The sequence below is a fragment of the Atractosteus spatula genome, chromosome 17 (genome assembly GCF_055471065.1).
Source record: "Atractosteus spatula isolate fAtrSpa1 chromosome 17, fAtrSpa1.hap1, whole genome shotgun sequence".
Classification (NCBI taxonomy): domain Eukaryota; kingdom Metazoa; phylum Chordata; class Actinopteri; order Semionotiformes; family Lepisosteidae; genus Atractosteus; species Atractosteus spatula.
The window spans coordinates 10,605,218-10,619,022 of NC_142722.1; the positions used below are offsets into that span (position 1 = coordinate 10,605,218).

Below are 13,805 nucleotides of genomic sequence, written 5' to 3' on the forward strand. Positions count from 1 at the left end.
ATTCCTTTATCTGTAAAAAATACGGAAAGGAGTTAAACCGGATGAGCGCACAATCGCACGACCCTTAACACCTGCGCACTACTAAGACAAGCTACATAATATCACTCCAGTGTTATACATTAATCAAATGGCATAAAAAAATACTGTTCACGCAATGTTTTTAAAATGCGTGTAGTTGTTTACGTTTTTTTAATTTAAATGTATTTCTGTGTGATGAAACTTTGGTGTGATCAAATCAGTAGTTTTAATCGGTAGGCTGTCAAAATCAGCAGCATTTTTCCAGGTTTGTGTTTGAAACGGGCAGTGTAGAGAAATAAAGACTTTAGGGCTCGAAACTGTGAATCGCTCTTTTTCAAGGCGTATTTTTAGGTACTGGTACTATGATGAGCAGTCGTTAGCACGTTATTATAAATAAATTACAACATTGTGAGGTTAATTTATTTACAGTTCAGAGGTTTTTCTTCTAATAGGTTAGCATAACACAATTTTAGCTGATTAAAACCTGTTCAATGGCATCCAGTTAACTACAGGAAAGATACACTTTGTCTTGAACATGTAATTAAATAACTTCTCACCTAGAAATATGTTGATTTTTTTTAGTTTTCTGTTTTCAACTTTCTGTCTGTCCTCAGCTGTTCTGAATCAGTTGTATTTTACTCTGCATAGAGGACAGGTCTCAGTAATGAATACATGCCAAGCTAAAGGAGAACTGAAGATTGTCCGTATGCTATACACACATTTTCTGTAGGGACTACTGAGACACTGAGAGGAGACTGGAAGCCATGTCACTTGCTGAAGGAACTGGGAGCAGCGAGGCAGCATTAGGAGAAGAAAGCAGGCCTGTACATAAGCAGCAGCCCGCAGAAACGCAGCCTGCTGAGCTGTGCAAAAGCTCTATACAAGAACAGGTTGAGCAAGACCTGCATGGCCCATCCTCTGGAAAAGAGGGGTTGCGGACAGAGGAAGAGGCACAGAAGAAGGGGGAGCATGGTGGAAAAGCAGATCCCAGTGAGGAAGAGGAGCATGAGCCAGACCCAGGTCTGAGCAACCAGCAGGCCTCCGGACTGTCAGAATACTCCCAAGTCCACACGGCCACTCCCAGGACTCTGTTTGAAGAAAAAGATCCCCTCGGCATCAGATCCCAGCCTCTGGTATGTTTTATTCCCACTGTGATACAATACAATAGGATAAAGAGATGTGTGAATGCATGCCTGTCCTGGTGATGAAGATGGGGGGTTTTTAAGGCACTCCTATTGATGCTTTGCTGTGTTTCACGTTCCAGCTTTTTTGTGATACAACAGCATTGAATGATGGATTCTATGAACATTTCATGACCCATCGTATTTTTTTGTGGAATGTTGTGGAAGACATTGGTGTTCCTTCCTAATACAGTTTATATATAATACCTTGTGCTTGAGGATATATTGCTATGGTTTCTTGTACATATTAGACACTTAAACGTATGCTGAGTAAATGTTTGTATGAACTGAGCTATGTCTGTTTGCTTAGCAAAATAATCAATAGGCCAAAATAGGTGATTTACCCCTATCATCTGTATGTTTTATTATTATTTTTCATTGTTGGTGTGATGTTTCTATTTCAGAGTTTGGAGTGGGCCTTTGGGATAAACCAGGACCTTCCTGTGTACAGTCTCCATGATGATGATGATAGGCTGGTGATCCTCTATGGCTGTGCTCATGTTGCAGTGATGTATAATCATACCTTAAATTCTCAGCATATTCTCCAGGCAAGACTGGTTTCTGTATATTTGCTTGTAATAAAATAACAGAGATGTTGCAAATGTAGGCATCAAACTGTTGTGCATGTGATCTGACTAATCTGTGCTATCTGCTGAAACAATTTCTAAAACTACAACAACACAGATGTATATTACTATGTTTTCTGTGCTTTAAATGGGTATTTACTCAACATGCAAACATTTCAAGATTTAATTTCAATATACATCTATGACCTAAGGTCTCAAAACTAAGCTTTTTAATACAGTAATTCCTACAAATGTCTTAAAGGTAAATACTCCACCCGAGGCCTTTTTAAATGTTTTATGCTCTTGAAAAAAATAAGGTTTAATCATTTTAACACCTAGGAAAATACCTTGTCACAAAACTGCACATGCTACTGCTATTGGTCAAACATCGAGCTATCAGTTCTTGGACAAATTATGGTGACCATTTCAGCTTTCCATCCTAATTCCTATCAAACGAGTGGAGGACATTCTACAAAGCTTCACAAGGAGCAGATCTGACTTGGCAAGTGTCAAAATCTTTGAGTTCTGCCAAAGGCCTCAAATTCTAGATCACAAGATGCAGTATTTCAGAGGGGGTCTCTAGGAGGCTGGAATGATTTAAGCATAGGAAATACATGTTTAAGTAACTGGAACAATTCCTGTTTGTTATGAATTCTCCCAGGGTCACTGCAGTCCCATTTCATGTCTATGTGTCAGTGAGGACAGAAGGTGGGTGGCCACAGCTGACAGAGGTCCAGAGAGTTTGGTGATCATATGGGACTCATACTCTGGGTATGACATTAATCAATAGCCAGCAACAATTAAAATAAAATATTTGTATGTTCTTTATGAAATAATTATTTAAATAATTGTTTTGCAGGATTCCAGTGCAGACCCTTTTTGACTCACACCCAGATGGAGGTGTAGTGGCTATAGCCTTGACTAAGGATTCAAAGTATTTGGTTACGATTGGAGCAGAAGCAGTTCAGGTACACTGTGATTGAAGTACATTAAAGTGTGCTCTAGCATGCTACTCGATGAGAGTTTTTTTAAGGCACTTTTGTCAGTCTAAAGATCTACCATTTTTCCATTTTGCCTATATCGGAACTAATTTACCACAAAGCTGTCTGTGTGGTGCATAATGGGATGAGAGTTAGAGCTTCTATCTTATAGCTCTGAGGTTCGGGTTTGATTACAGCATGGGGTACCTTCTGAGTGAAGCTCTCCCCTAGTTTGCCTGGATTTACACCAGGTGCTTCATCCATGTTCCTGAAATAAGATGTGAACATGGCCATGCTCTTGTCCCACCTTCCACCCTCACCTTATGATCTGACCAGGATGAGTGGTTTTCTGATGATGGGTGTTTTGGTGGTTACCATTTCCATTTCTAGGAGTAAAAAGAATTTAAGTTTATTGAGTTCAAATCAATACACCTAGTCATAAGAAGGACTTAGATAGCTCTTTTAATCCCGAAGGAACTCAGAGCACTTTACATATGGGAGGAGAACAACATAATCCTCCACTGAAATGCAACACCTACAGCTCAGCAGATCAGGTGGATATGTGAGAAAGTACTTCAGACATTGAGTTTAGGAGGAAATTTAGAGAGGCCAGATTCCACAAACCTAGAGTGGAATTTAGCCACCCAGTACTCTCTCTAAAAGTGCCATTTAATTGAAATTAATTTAATTGAAGGTGGTACTTCCTACAGAAAAGTGTCCCTATTCACTGTGATGAGCCCTTCTTTTTGTATGTTGTGCCAAAGGGAAGAAAGCTGCCTAATGGCTCACAAAACACCTAGTACACCACAGTACTAGGTCTAGCTTTGATTAGTGAAATCTGAAATCTGACAGGATTAGCCTACCAGCGGGTCATCTGCAGCTGATAATGATAATTGTTTTTATTTCAATAATAATTATTTGTTATTTCAATTATTTGTAATTTTGGAGACTGAGTTATACTTGCCTATCTGGATTATCTTTTATGATCTTTCCTCAGAGAGTCTGTATCTGGGACTGGACCAGTGAGGTGGAAGGTCCTGTCTGTGCAGCAAACCTGAGTCCAGAATTTGGGTTGCAGGTGCGTTTTAGAACTATGAAAATAGTCCTAATAATATGACTATACTAGTACTAGAAAAAATGTCACATGTCCACAAAGCGTTTTGCTTTGAGTGAAAAACAAAATGGTTTCTAGGTAATGTTAGAAAACATTTTTTTTATGAAATTGTACATTCTTGCATTCTTTAAAAATGTGATAGAATGCTAATATATACAGTATGTATAAATACCATTGTGTAAAAATGAATTTTTTGTAATATAGCATACTGCTTTTTTATAGAATCACATCATTTTTAATCCAAATGACTGCACTCAGATCGTCAGCAACAGTGGAAGTCAAGTTGTATTTTATTCCTGGGTAAGATGCTTTTTAGGTATTTTTATTTTATTTCAGCTTACATTTTAAGTTGTTTTCTTAAATTGTAGGGTGGTCAAATATAAATTGGATGCAATGCATTAAGGCTTAACATATGGGGTCAATAAAGAAAGCTATGAATACTATAGGATTTCTTTTTTCAACAACCAATGGAAGTCCTTTTTTCCTTACCTGAAAAAGTTAAGTAGCCAATAGTTTAACACCAACTACAGTATATTATAATGCAATTCCATGCAAAGAATCTTTACTTGTCTAAAATTTTACCTCTCATTACAGGACAATGACAAACTGAAATACACAGTCCCGCAGCTCACAGATAAGGTATGTTTTGTATATTCAGTTGTTGGAATATATTTTAGGAATAATGGACTCCCATAACGTTGTACCAGTTAAAGTATTGACCTCCGATGTGTTCCTACTTAGTATATTATCCTTCAACAGGGAAATCCCCCCTCCACAAAAACTCTAATAATTGAAGTAGTACTTCAATCCTCTCTTCTCCCACAGACGTTCAACAAAACTGTGGGATCCTTCAGTCAGTCTGTCTTCCATTCTGGACCCTCCCTTGCATTCACAGCGACCTCCGCTGGCAATCTGGTGGTCTGGGACACAATTCGCACTCCAGTACTCCTCCAGCCCCATAACAAAAGAGCTGTCAAACTTATTCATCTGCAAAAGGATGGCATTACAGTGCTGACTGTGACAGACAGGTGAATGATTTTACATCGTCCCTCTGGGAACCATCTGTTTCCACACAGCAAAAATGACTTTCTTCCTATTTCAAAGGCTGACCCTTCTTGTACTTCTTGAACCACCTTAAAAATGTACTCAATTTGTTTTCTGAACATCGGCATTGATCTCAGCTTTCTCTGGGTAGACTGTACGAGAATCTTGTTTGGTATTTTCTTAATATTACTTTAAATTTTCTGCAGATCCGGACAAGCACTGGTTATAACAATTAGCCAGCCTGGAATTCTTGCAGTGCTTTCTTCTGACAGGCTACAAACAAGTCTACAACAATTAGAACATTTGTATGGTAGTACTGGTCTGGAGAATTACGTGATTCATCGTAATGATGTTCAAGGCAGACAGTTCAGCTTTTCATTTTCAATTTGCCATCAATGCTGAAAAAATTTCCATTTGTATAGTGCCGTTACTTGCAGTACAGTGTTGCTGTGACCCTCCCGTCATTGTTAAGAGTTTTTGCTGGAATGGTAGAGCTGAGATGTAGAATAACAAGCAATCTTCTCTTAGCTGAGTGCCTATAGCTGATATACCATTTTAAGTAGCAATATGAAGATTTAAAACTGCACTGGTACCACTTGTGAAGGACCTTATATTTTTAGTACTTATTTATTGGCTTTGTTTGACATCTTACATAAATTCACATAAAGGATTAACTAATGATACCAGGTTTAGAATTGTATTTTGCCTTTTGTGTGACTGAGAAAGCTATAGAAAAATCTGTGCTTTATTGTGTGTTATTGTTTTTCTATACTTGCAATGCTTCAGCCTCCTAGTGACAGGTGACACAAGAGGCCATGTGAAGTTTTATGATGAAAACATCCAGATGATTAACTGGTATAGTCACTTCAATCTGAGTCCAGTCAGGTCCATTTCCTTTACAAAAGAGCTTCCATCTCCAGTCAGAAACACCTCAGGGTATCCAGAAGATTGCACTCTTAAGGCCAAGCACTTTGCTGTGAGGTGAGTTGCAATGAGATGTTAAGAGTTTGAAATGTGATTCACAGGCAACAGCACTGCAGGGTTTCCTAGCTTTCCAGCATGATGCATTTCCTATCCTCTCCACAGCTAGATCTAGTTCGTTATAACATTACGGTTGACCTAGGACAATCCAATAGCAAAATTTAGGAGATGAATGCTGCAATATGTGTCAGTGAACTGAATCTGGATTGTGCTGTGTGAATAGACCTAATTAAAAGTAATTGAAAAAATAAATAAATATTACACTCTACATTAAATCAAATGCCTTGTTTTTGTATTTGTATGTATAATATTTATCTTTAAATTACGGGAATGTTCCAAGTAAAAAGTGTTTTCTCCTTGTGCATGTCTGTGTAGAGGTTTTTGCAGTAGTACAGGGATTTGTGTAATATTAACTTCACTCTTAACTTAAATTGTTAATAAATAAAAAGCTTATTTGACAAGAGTACCATTGCAGATCTACAATTGTAAAAAAACAACAGCTAGAAAATATGCCTTTAGAAATGCAAGTTTGGGAACCACAGCAGAAGGCTGAAATGAATTGGGACTCATGGGGTTTAAAACAGATTATGGCTTCTACTCTCATTGCTGCTTTATGTGAATGCAGCATTATAAATAATACCAATTATCTGCCCGTCAGGAATTTTGTGATCTCCACTACCAATGCAACTGTGGTTCACATAACCGCTGAGGGAAGCAAGCTAGAGACATTGGTGCAGGAACACTTTGAGGCTGTGCACGCTGTAGCATGCCATCCAGGCCGGCCCCTTGTCTCCATGGCAAGCTACTGTGGAATCCTCAAGGTGTGGGACTATCAGTGCAAGACGTGTATCTGCAGCAGAATCTTTGACACTGAAAAACATATCCAGTGCATGATGTATGATCCTCAAGGTAATGACATTAATTCCATCTCTAACTTGCACCCTTGATCCCTTTGTGAAAGGAGTGGTTGTACAACACATACCCAAGACCTTTCTTAAACAGTGGGGGGGAAATGCGGAACACTTGAATTGTATCAATTAGATAAAACGCACACGTTTCAGACAGAATTGAAGTATCTATAATGCTTTCATATTGGTTTAAGCTTGTGTTTTTATGCTAATCTCTTATTTCTAAGAAAACATTCAGTATGTTAGAAGGCCCCATATGTGGCAATCACTTAATAATGTTACTTGGAGGTCCTGATTATCGTTAAATTCATGTGTATGTTCCCCACTGTAGACATTTTTCTGAGTAGGTTTCTCATTTAAGTACAAATAATCTCCCATCATAGGAGATTGAAAACCTCAAAAAGGGTAACTTTATCGTATTGCAAAATGGGGAAAAAGCACAAACTGATAATAAATGAGGGAAACTTAACCTCCCACAGGAACAGGCCCAAATTTGGACACAATGCACACATAGATTTCCATAGATGAGAAAGGAATAATTTGATGTTTTATATTGAATGTTTTTAGGATTTTATTTAGGAGTTGGTTTTGATAATGGGAGTGTTTATGTGCTTGATGGTCTGACCTTGGAAAACGAATGTGAGCCCTTCAGATACGCCAGGGCGAGTATAACCCACATCGCCTTCTCCAGAGACTCCCAGTTCCTCGCCACTGCTGTGAGTACGGTTTAGCTCTGCCTGTGAAAGTCGTATGGTTGTATGGACAAATATCCATGAATCCGAACGACAGAAAATTCAGTTGTTCTTGAGACATAAAACAAATTCAAGAGTAACTCTTTGCGTTTCTGAACATTTTATGTGTTGAAAGCAACACAAGCTCAAACTGCAATATGGTATTAAAAAAAGTTCTTCCTTTTTAATTCAAAGTTCTTCATGTGTACAAATTAACGCTCACTGAAAAAAGCATGATCCTTGGTAGCAGAAACTGGGCTCTGGCTCATTAGACTTTTTTTCCTGCACGTTGATAGTTATGTGCATTTGTCCTGTTCCAGGATGCAGGGTTAACTGTGACAGTGTTCAGACTCTCCTCTAACAATGGCAGGAAGACGTGGAAGTACCTGGGGAGGCACCACTCCCACTATAAACCCATTCAGGACCTCTTGTTCGGAGTCCACCTTGACAGCAGTCAGCCCCGGCTGCTGTCTCTTGGAATGGATAGAGTGCTGGTAAGAAGACTGAAAAACACCAGAGCATTTTTAATGATTTAATTAATCAGTTTTCTTACATTGTTTAAATTTTCAGAAATGCAAGCTTACTCCCAGGAGTGTGGAATTAAATGGTGTATTATTCGGAACTAGTGTTGACCAAGCATCTGTATTTTTAACAGTTTGTTCTAAGCCCATATATATAATTCTTGAGTAAACTATAGTGGTAAGCAGTTATTTCTTTCCATACAATTGTATGTGCTAAATTGCATATGGTTTTCTTTTGCTTTTATTTACACATTGTGTTCGTCAGTGTGCTGTTTGGTCATAGGTTGACTTCACTTACAGGTAGAGTATGATCTGAACAGTAAGGAGGATGACCTGAGGCTCCTGAGCACAGACTGCATCGAACAGAGTGCCGTCCCCAAGTGCATGGCCTGGTACCCCCCCATCACCAAGGAGAATTTCATCCTCACCGCCAACGACCAGTACAAGATGAAGCTCTTTAACTGCACCACCAAAATGTGCAGGTAACAGGGAACAGAAGAACTTCAGCTTCTTTTAAAACAAAGCATTTTAATGTTTTAGGGTGGAATTATCATAGGCTTGGTACTATCTTCTTCTTGTGAGAGGTTTAGATTGAGGCAATTAGTGAAGTTTACTTAAATTTTGATTTGAAGATATTATTTTTTTTTATCTGATTTTCTTTGAAGAAAGACACTTCTTGGGCCAACATATGGGTCTTCAATTGAGAAGATTGCCATTCTACCTGTGTCAAGTGGTGGAGACCCAAGTGTTCGCTATCTCAGTTACATTACAAAAGACAAGGTCAGATACTTTCTCTTCACAAGATTATGTAATGTGTAAAAAAAATATTAGAAGGATCTAAGGCAATGACTAGTACATTTTAAATACTGTACATTATAATTTCAAGCCGATATAAATCATGCTGTCATCATTAGTTATTCATTGGTACTGACTTTGAAATATGACAGCTTTTAGTGTTATTAAGAAGTAGCCACAGACTCAGTATGCAAAACCATGCAGCACTGTGCGTGACTGTATTATAAATAACTTATTGTTTGTTAAAGGGTCTTGCTGTGATGTTCACAGGTTGGCCTGCAGATCTTGCCATTAGATGGAAATCCCCATAAATCTTCTGCCCTCATCTGTCACCCACTGGGTGTCTCTAGCTTTGCATGCTCCTGTGATGGCCAGCGAATTTTCACTGCAGGGGGCAGTGATCGCACAGTGTTCACCTGGGAAATCAACCTGAAGTGAGTTCATCAGTCTATTGTAGTCAAATAATAAAGAAGCCTATTGTTTAATTTTAATTTCTAAGCACGTACTGTATACATGCCTCCCATAGCCATTCTGCTGCCTTACACAGATTTGTGCTCAGCATTACTAACATTTACCTTCAAGGCAAGCAATTCCAGAGCAGATGGACTGGGAGGTACCTTTCTCCACTTTCAAAGAGAAGTACTGTAATTGGAATTGAATACAAAATGTTGTCTACGTTGTTACTTCTAACTGCATTGCACAATGACCCTCACCTCTGCCTGTTGCTGCTCTTGATGCATTCTGACACAAGCTGACTCTGAATGCCTGCAAGTGTTCCTCAATTCCCCGTAGAGGCCGTGCTGTCTATCGATCTCGTGTTTAGGCTTTGTGAGTGATTTTCCTTCTCTCGCATTGTGGTAGTGCTCTCCAGGCAGCAGCGTCTCTCGGAGGACAGGACCTCATTCCCTTTTACAGTATTCTTGAAGGTGGGAGAGATGGGGAGCTTTTTAGGGTGAGGAGATTTATTAAACCCCACTTTCTAATATATTTAACACATGAAGTGCATGCCATATGGAATCTAACAAAAATAGTAGTTAAACTGCAGCAAATTAACACTGAAGGTGCTAAAACCAAAATGGCTTCTTCTGAAATACAGCAGACGTTATCATCCATGTCTGAATGTATGAAAGGAGTCGATAATACACAAGCAAATCATTAGTTGTACCTTGTCTGTTTTGCTGTATTATCAATGCATGAAGAAGTTCTTGTGCAGGCACATAGAACTTAAACTGTACTACAGTGGTGCTGAATGCAGTATAGGTACTGTAATAAAATTCACAGTAATGCTTTGAAAAGTGTCATCTTTTTACACACAACAGGCTCAGACACCTTTAGCAAATATCTGTTCTCATTTTCTTATGCAATCAAATCACTCATCTAATTCTTGTGCTATGAAGTGGATGAGTTTGCTTTTATTTTACCTAGACTGAAAATTGAAGCTGTTGTTTTAATTTCATAGACATGCATCATTTAAGTTCATTGTTAGACACAATATGGGAGGTACAGTAATGGTTTTTGTTTTGTCCATCTAGGAACTGGAAGACTATTTTTACTATTGCCAGCTGCGCAATCAAGGAATTGACACCATGGAGACCAGACAGGTGTCTACAAGAATCCCCCTGGCAGAGATCCCTTTTGTCATGCGGGCATTGGGATTCTACCCCTCTGAGCAGGAGGCAGGTTCAGATAAGTCCACTCACTGAAGGCTGAAATAATAACAAAGATCATCTTTGCAAATCATGAGCTACAGATGGTTCTGTGCTCTGAGTATCTTGAACATCGGAAACCATTCTCAGAGAAGGGTTTCAGTCTGGAGATTTGCAGAGATGCTGGCAGTCAGATCTGTATTAAAGGTTTCTTTCTTCCTGTTTTTCATACTATTTCTCTGTCTGCTTTCTGAGCTTTTTACATTCACTGAAGAAATGTAATGTAGCTTTAATTTGAATGATTCAGTCATTTATAGTTTCACCTGTCTAAAGAAATGCTTATTGTATGTTATCTCTAGGCCATATGTGCTTAGTATCCCTTATTATATTTAATATTATTAATAATAAATTAGTCTTGTTGACTATAAACTGATCACTATTGTTCATTCCAAATCAATTGTTCATCTTTGACACTTATATTTTTTCTAATAAATCCAGACATAATTTGAATTGATTGTACAATCTGATAAATACAGTAGCATATCAATATTTCTATTAGGAAAATAAGAAATTTAGTATATAGTATTTTTTCATTTTTAGACCTTGAGATTATAATAAAGGTTGCAAACAAGAGAAAGGCTTTTGGTCCATCTAACTTGTTTGATTGCTAATAATTTATCAATCCCAGATTCATGCCCAGCCTTTTCTTGAAAGGAGCCAGGATATCAGCTTGGCATAGACGTTTCTTCTAGACTCCTGTACACTTTTGTGTAAAGAAACACTGCCTGTTCTCTGTTCGAAATATACCTCTCTTCCCTTATTTTCACAGCTTGAAGATATGCTGAATGAGGTCAAATTCAGCCAGTATGTAGATACAGGAAAGTATGTGACCGACATTGATTTGGCAGATTTTATAAAACTGTATGTAAACCATCGCCCAGCATTTGGGATATCTATGAATGAACTGAGGCACGCTTTTCAAGTTCTGGGTTATGAAAATGAGAATGGGGAGAGAACACTGAACAGGGGAGAGCTACTGCAGCTGCTGCAGGCCAGAGGTATGTCAGACTGCTTCCAGTCCAAAGTAACAAAGCATCTTTTAAAGCATCTGACAGATCAATTGGAAAAATGTCACACATGCTCTGGGTATGATTATAGACAGCTTGTCCATTTGTTACCTTCAGTGTCTGAGGGGAAATATTATTCCAAAATTGACAGAGTGACATCAGGATTTGTTAGAACCCAGCAGATTGGACCTTAATGCCCAGACATTAGCAGACTGTTCCCACATGTTCTGTGCTATATTTTCATCATTTAGAGCAAACAACAGAAACAAAATCTGGGGAGCTGCAGGCTGGCTTGCACTTTGTACAGGAGCTCACATGAAGAGCAGCACTTTTCCCTATTTCTCGTTGTAACATACACACATGATATTCATGAATTAAAAATCCTTTAAATTAAAAAAGGTAGGCATTTTGTGGCTTTTTGTCATTTTTAATTTTGGATCTTTCATACTTTTTTCATACCCAGCCACTTGGCATCATCAGTCGTTAATCAGCTCAGCTGCACTTCCACAACCCTTGAGCTGTGACATTTATAATATATAAAACTTAGAATATTAAAACATGCATTTGTTTTTTAACTCTTATTTCTCTCAGTCTCCTGTATTATGCTTGATTTATAATATCATAATAAGGATTAGGATGTCATTCGGATGGCTGAAGGTCCTTGAAATAATCGGGCTTTGAGACGTTTAGATGCCGATGTGAAAAATGTTATGAAATGTTTTTTTTTCCTAGGTGAGCACATGACTGAAGAAGAGCTAGCTGAGTACTTTTCCACCTTGATGGGGCTAAATCCTGAAGGGGGGAGGTTGGAGCTGGGAAGCTTTGATTCTACAGGCATGTACACTACTAAATTACTTGCTCTTCTGCAGTGACTTGTCCCAGAGTGACAAGACTCTATTGCAGTGCAAAAGATGTAGATCACAAAATGTTACTGAGTATGGCTTACCAGACTCTCTTAAGTAGTTAATGGTAAAAATGGATGAAATAATAATGGTGAAAATCGTATCACATTCTTCAGGCCAAATTTCCTCCCCTGGCCTTTACCTAGTCATGGCCTCCTAATAATCTATGAAATGGCTTAATCACTCTGTTCTGCTCCTCCATGATAGCTGATGTGTGGTGAGTATACTGGTATTCTTTGGCTGTTGTTGCATCATCCAGGTGGGGCTGCACACTGGTGATGGTGGAGAGGATCCCCATTACCTGTAAAGCGTTTTGAGTGGAGTGTGCAGAAAAGCCCTATATAAGTGTAAGGAATTATTAAGGATTTACTCTATTGATTATATGTATTCCTGTAACATTGAACAGCGATGGGCATATTGCTGAGTTGCTGTGAAAAAAACACTTTTAACTTTTTTTTTATTGTGCTGAATTGACAGGTTCGGAGTCTCTACTGGAAAGTGTGATTCCTGAAGAAATCACGATAGACACCTTGACATCTGACATACTGGGTTTTCCAGTTTTTGTCCAGGAAACTGCATCTTCTGAAGAGGGTCAGACAGACCGAGAGTCTGCGTTGTCCTAGGCTGTGATGCTTCCCACCACTCGTCGATGGAGGGAGGCAGTTGAAAGCTGCCAACCTGTAGCTGCAGTGTCTGAAATGTGTTCTGAAGTTGCTTTCACCTTCAACACTTTGTCAGTAAAATTAGCATTTTTTTTTTGCTCTCTTTAGGATTTGAACATTTTTACAGTTAAAAAGAAGAAGCTGGAGTGGTTTACCGCAGATTCTAAATCTTTTGTTTTAAATAAAATATTTTACCTAGATATTTATTGATGTGTTATTATTATTTATATTGATTTATATAATATGTATAGTTTAAAGGTTGAAATGACTGCACTAATTTTGAAACGATAAATGTCCGCAAAATAACTTTAAAAAAAAAAATATATATATATCTGACTATGTATTGGATTATAATCTTCTGGGCAATTTCTTTGTATTAAGAATACTTTGGTTTGCTATGAAAATGCGTTTAAATATAACAATGAAAAACAATAAAATATGATGAAACACAATGAAAGCTGTTCAATGCCTCTCATCCAAACATAGAAACAAATAATTTTTAAAATACATAATATACGTCTTAAAAGACACTGAAACGTCTTGGACGAGCGTATTGTGCGAATAAAAAGAAAACCTGAAAAACAATTTAACCGAGTTTTTTTTTGTGAGATTTGTTTTTCTTTCCCATTTGGAATATATCGTTGAAACAGGAAGTACGTCTGCAACTTTCAGCATCGTGTGTGTCAACT

At 38.1% G+C, this 13,805-nt stretch overlaps 1 protein-coding gene across 1 annotated transcript; it reads left to right on the forward strand.

Moving 5' to 3' along the window:
- The first annotated feature begins 782 nt into the window (after positions 1-782).
- On the forward strand, positions 783-13,077 carry cfap251 (cilia and flagella associated protein 251). Its single transcript, XM_088935992.1, has 20 exons — positions 783-1,151; positions 1,604-1,747; positions 2,427-2,536; positions 2,625-2,733; positions 3,743-3,823; positions 4,082-4,159; positions 4,454-4,498; positions 4,685-4,887; positions 5,690-5,884; positions 6,543-6,793; positions 7,360-7,508; positions 7,844-8,017; positions 8,345-8,526; positions 8,710-8,824; positions 9,110-9,273; positions 9,701-9,791; positions 10,372-10,515; positions 11,315-11,543; positions 12,285-12,386; positions 12,932-13,077. The coding sequence occupies exons 1-20, from the start codon at positions 783-785 to the stop codon at positions 13,075-13,077; spliced, it is 3,081 nt and encodes a 1,026-aa protein (XP_088792118.1).
- Positions 13,078-13,805: the final 728 nt, after the last annotated feature.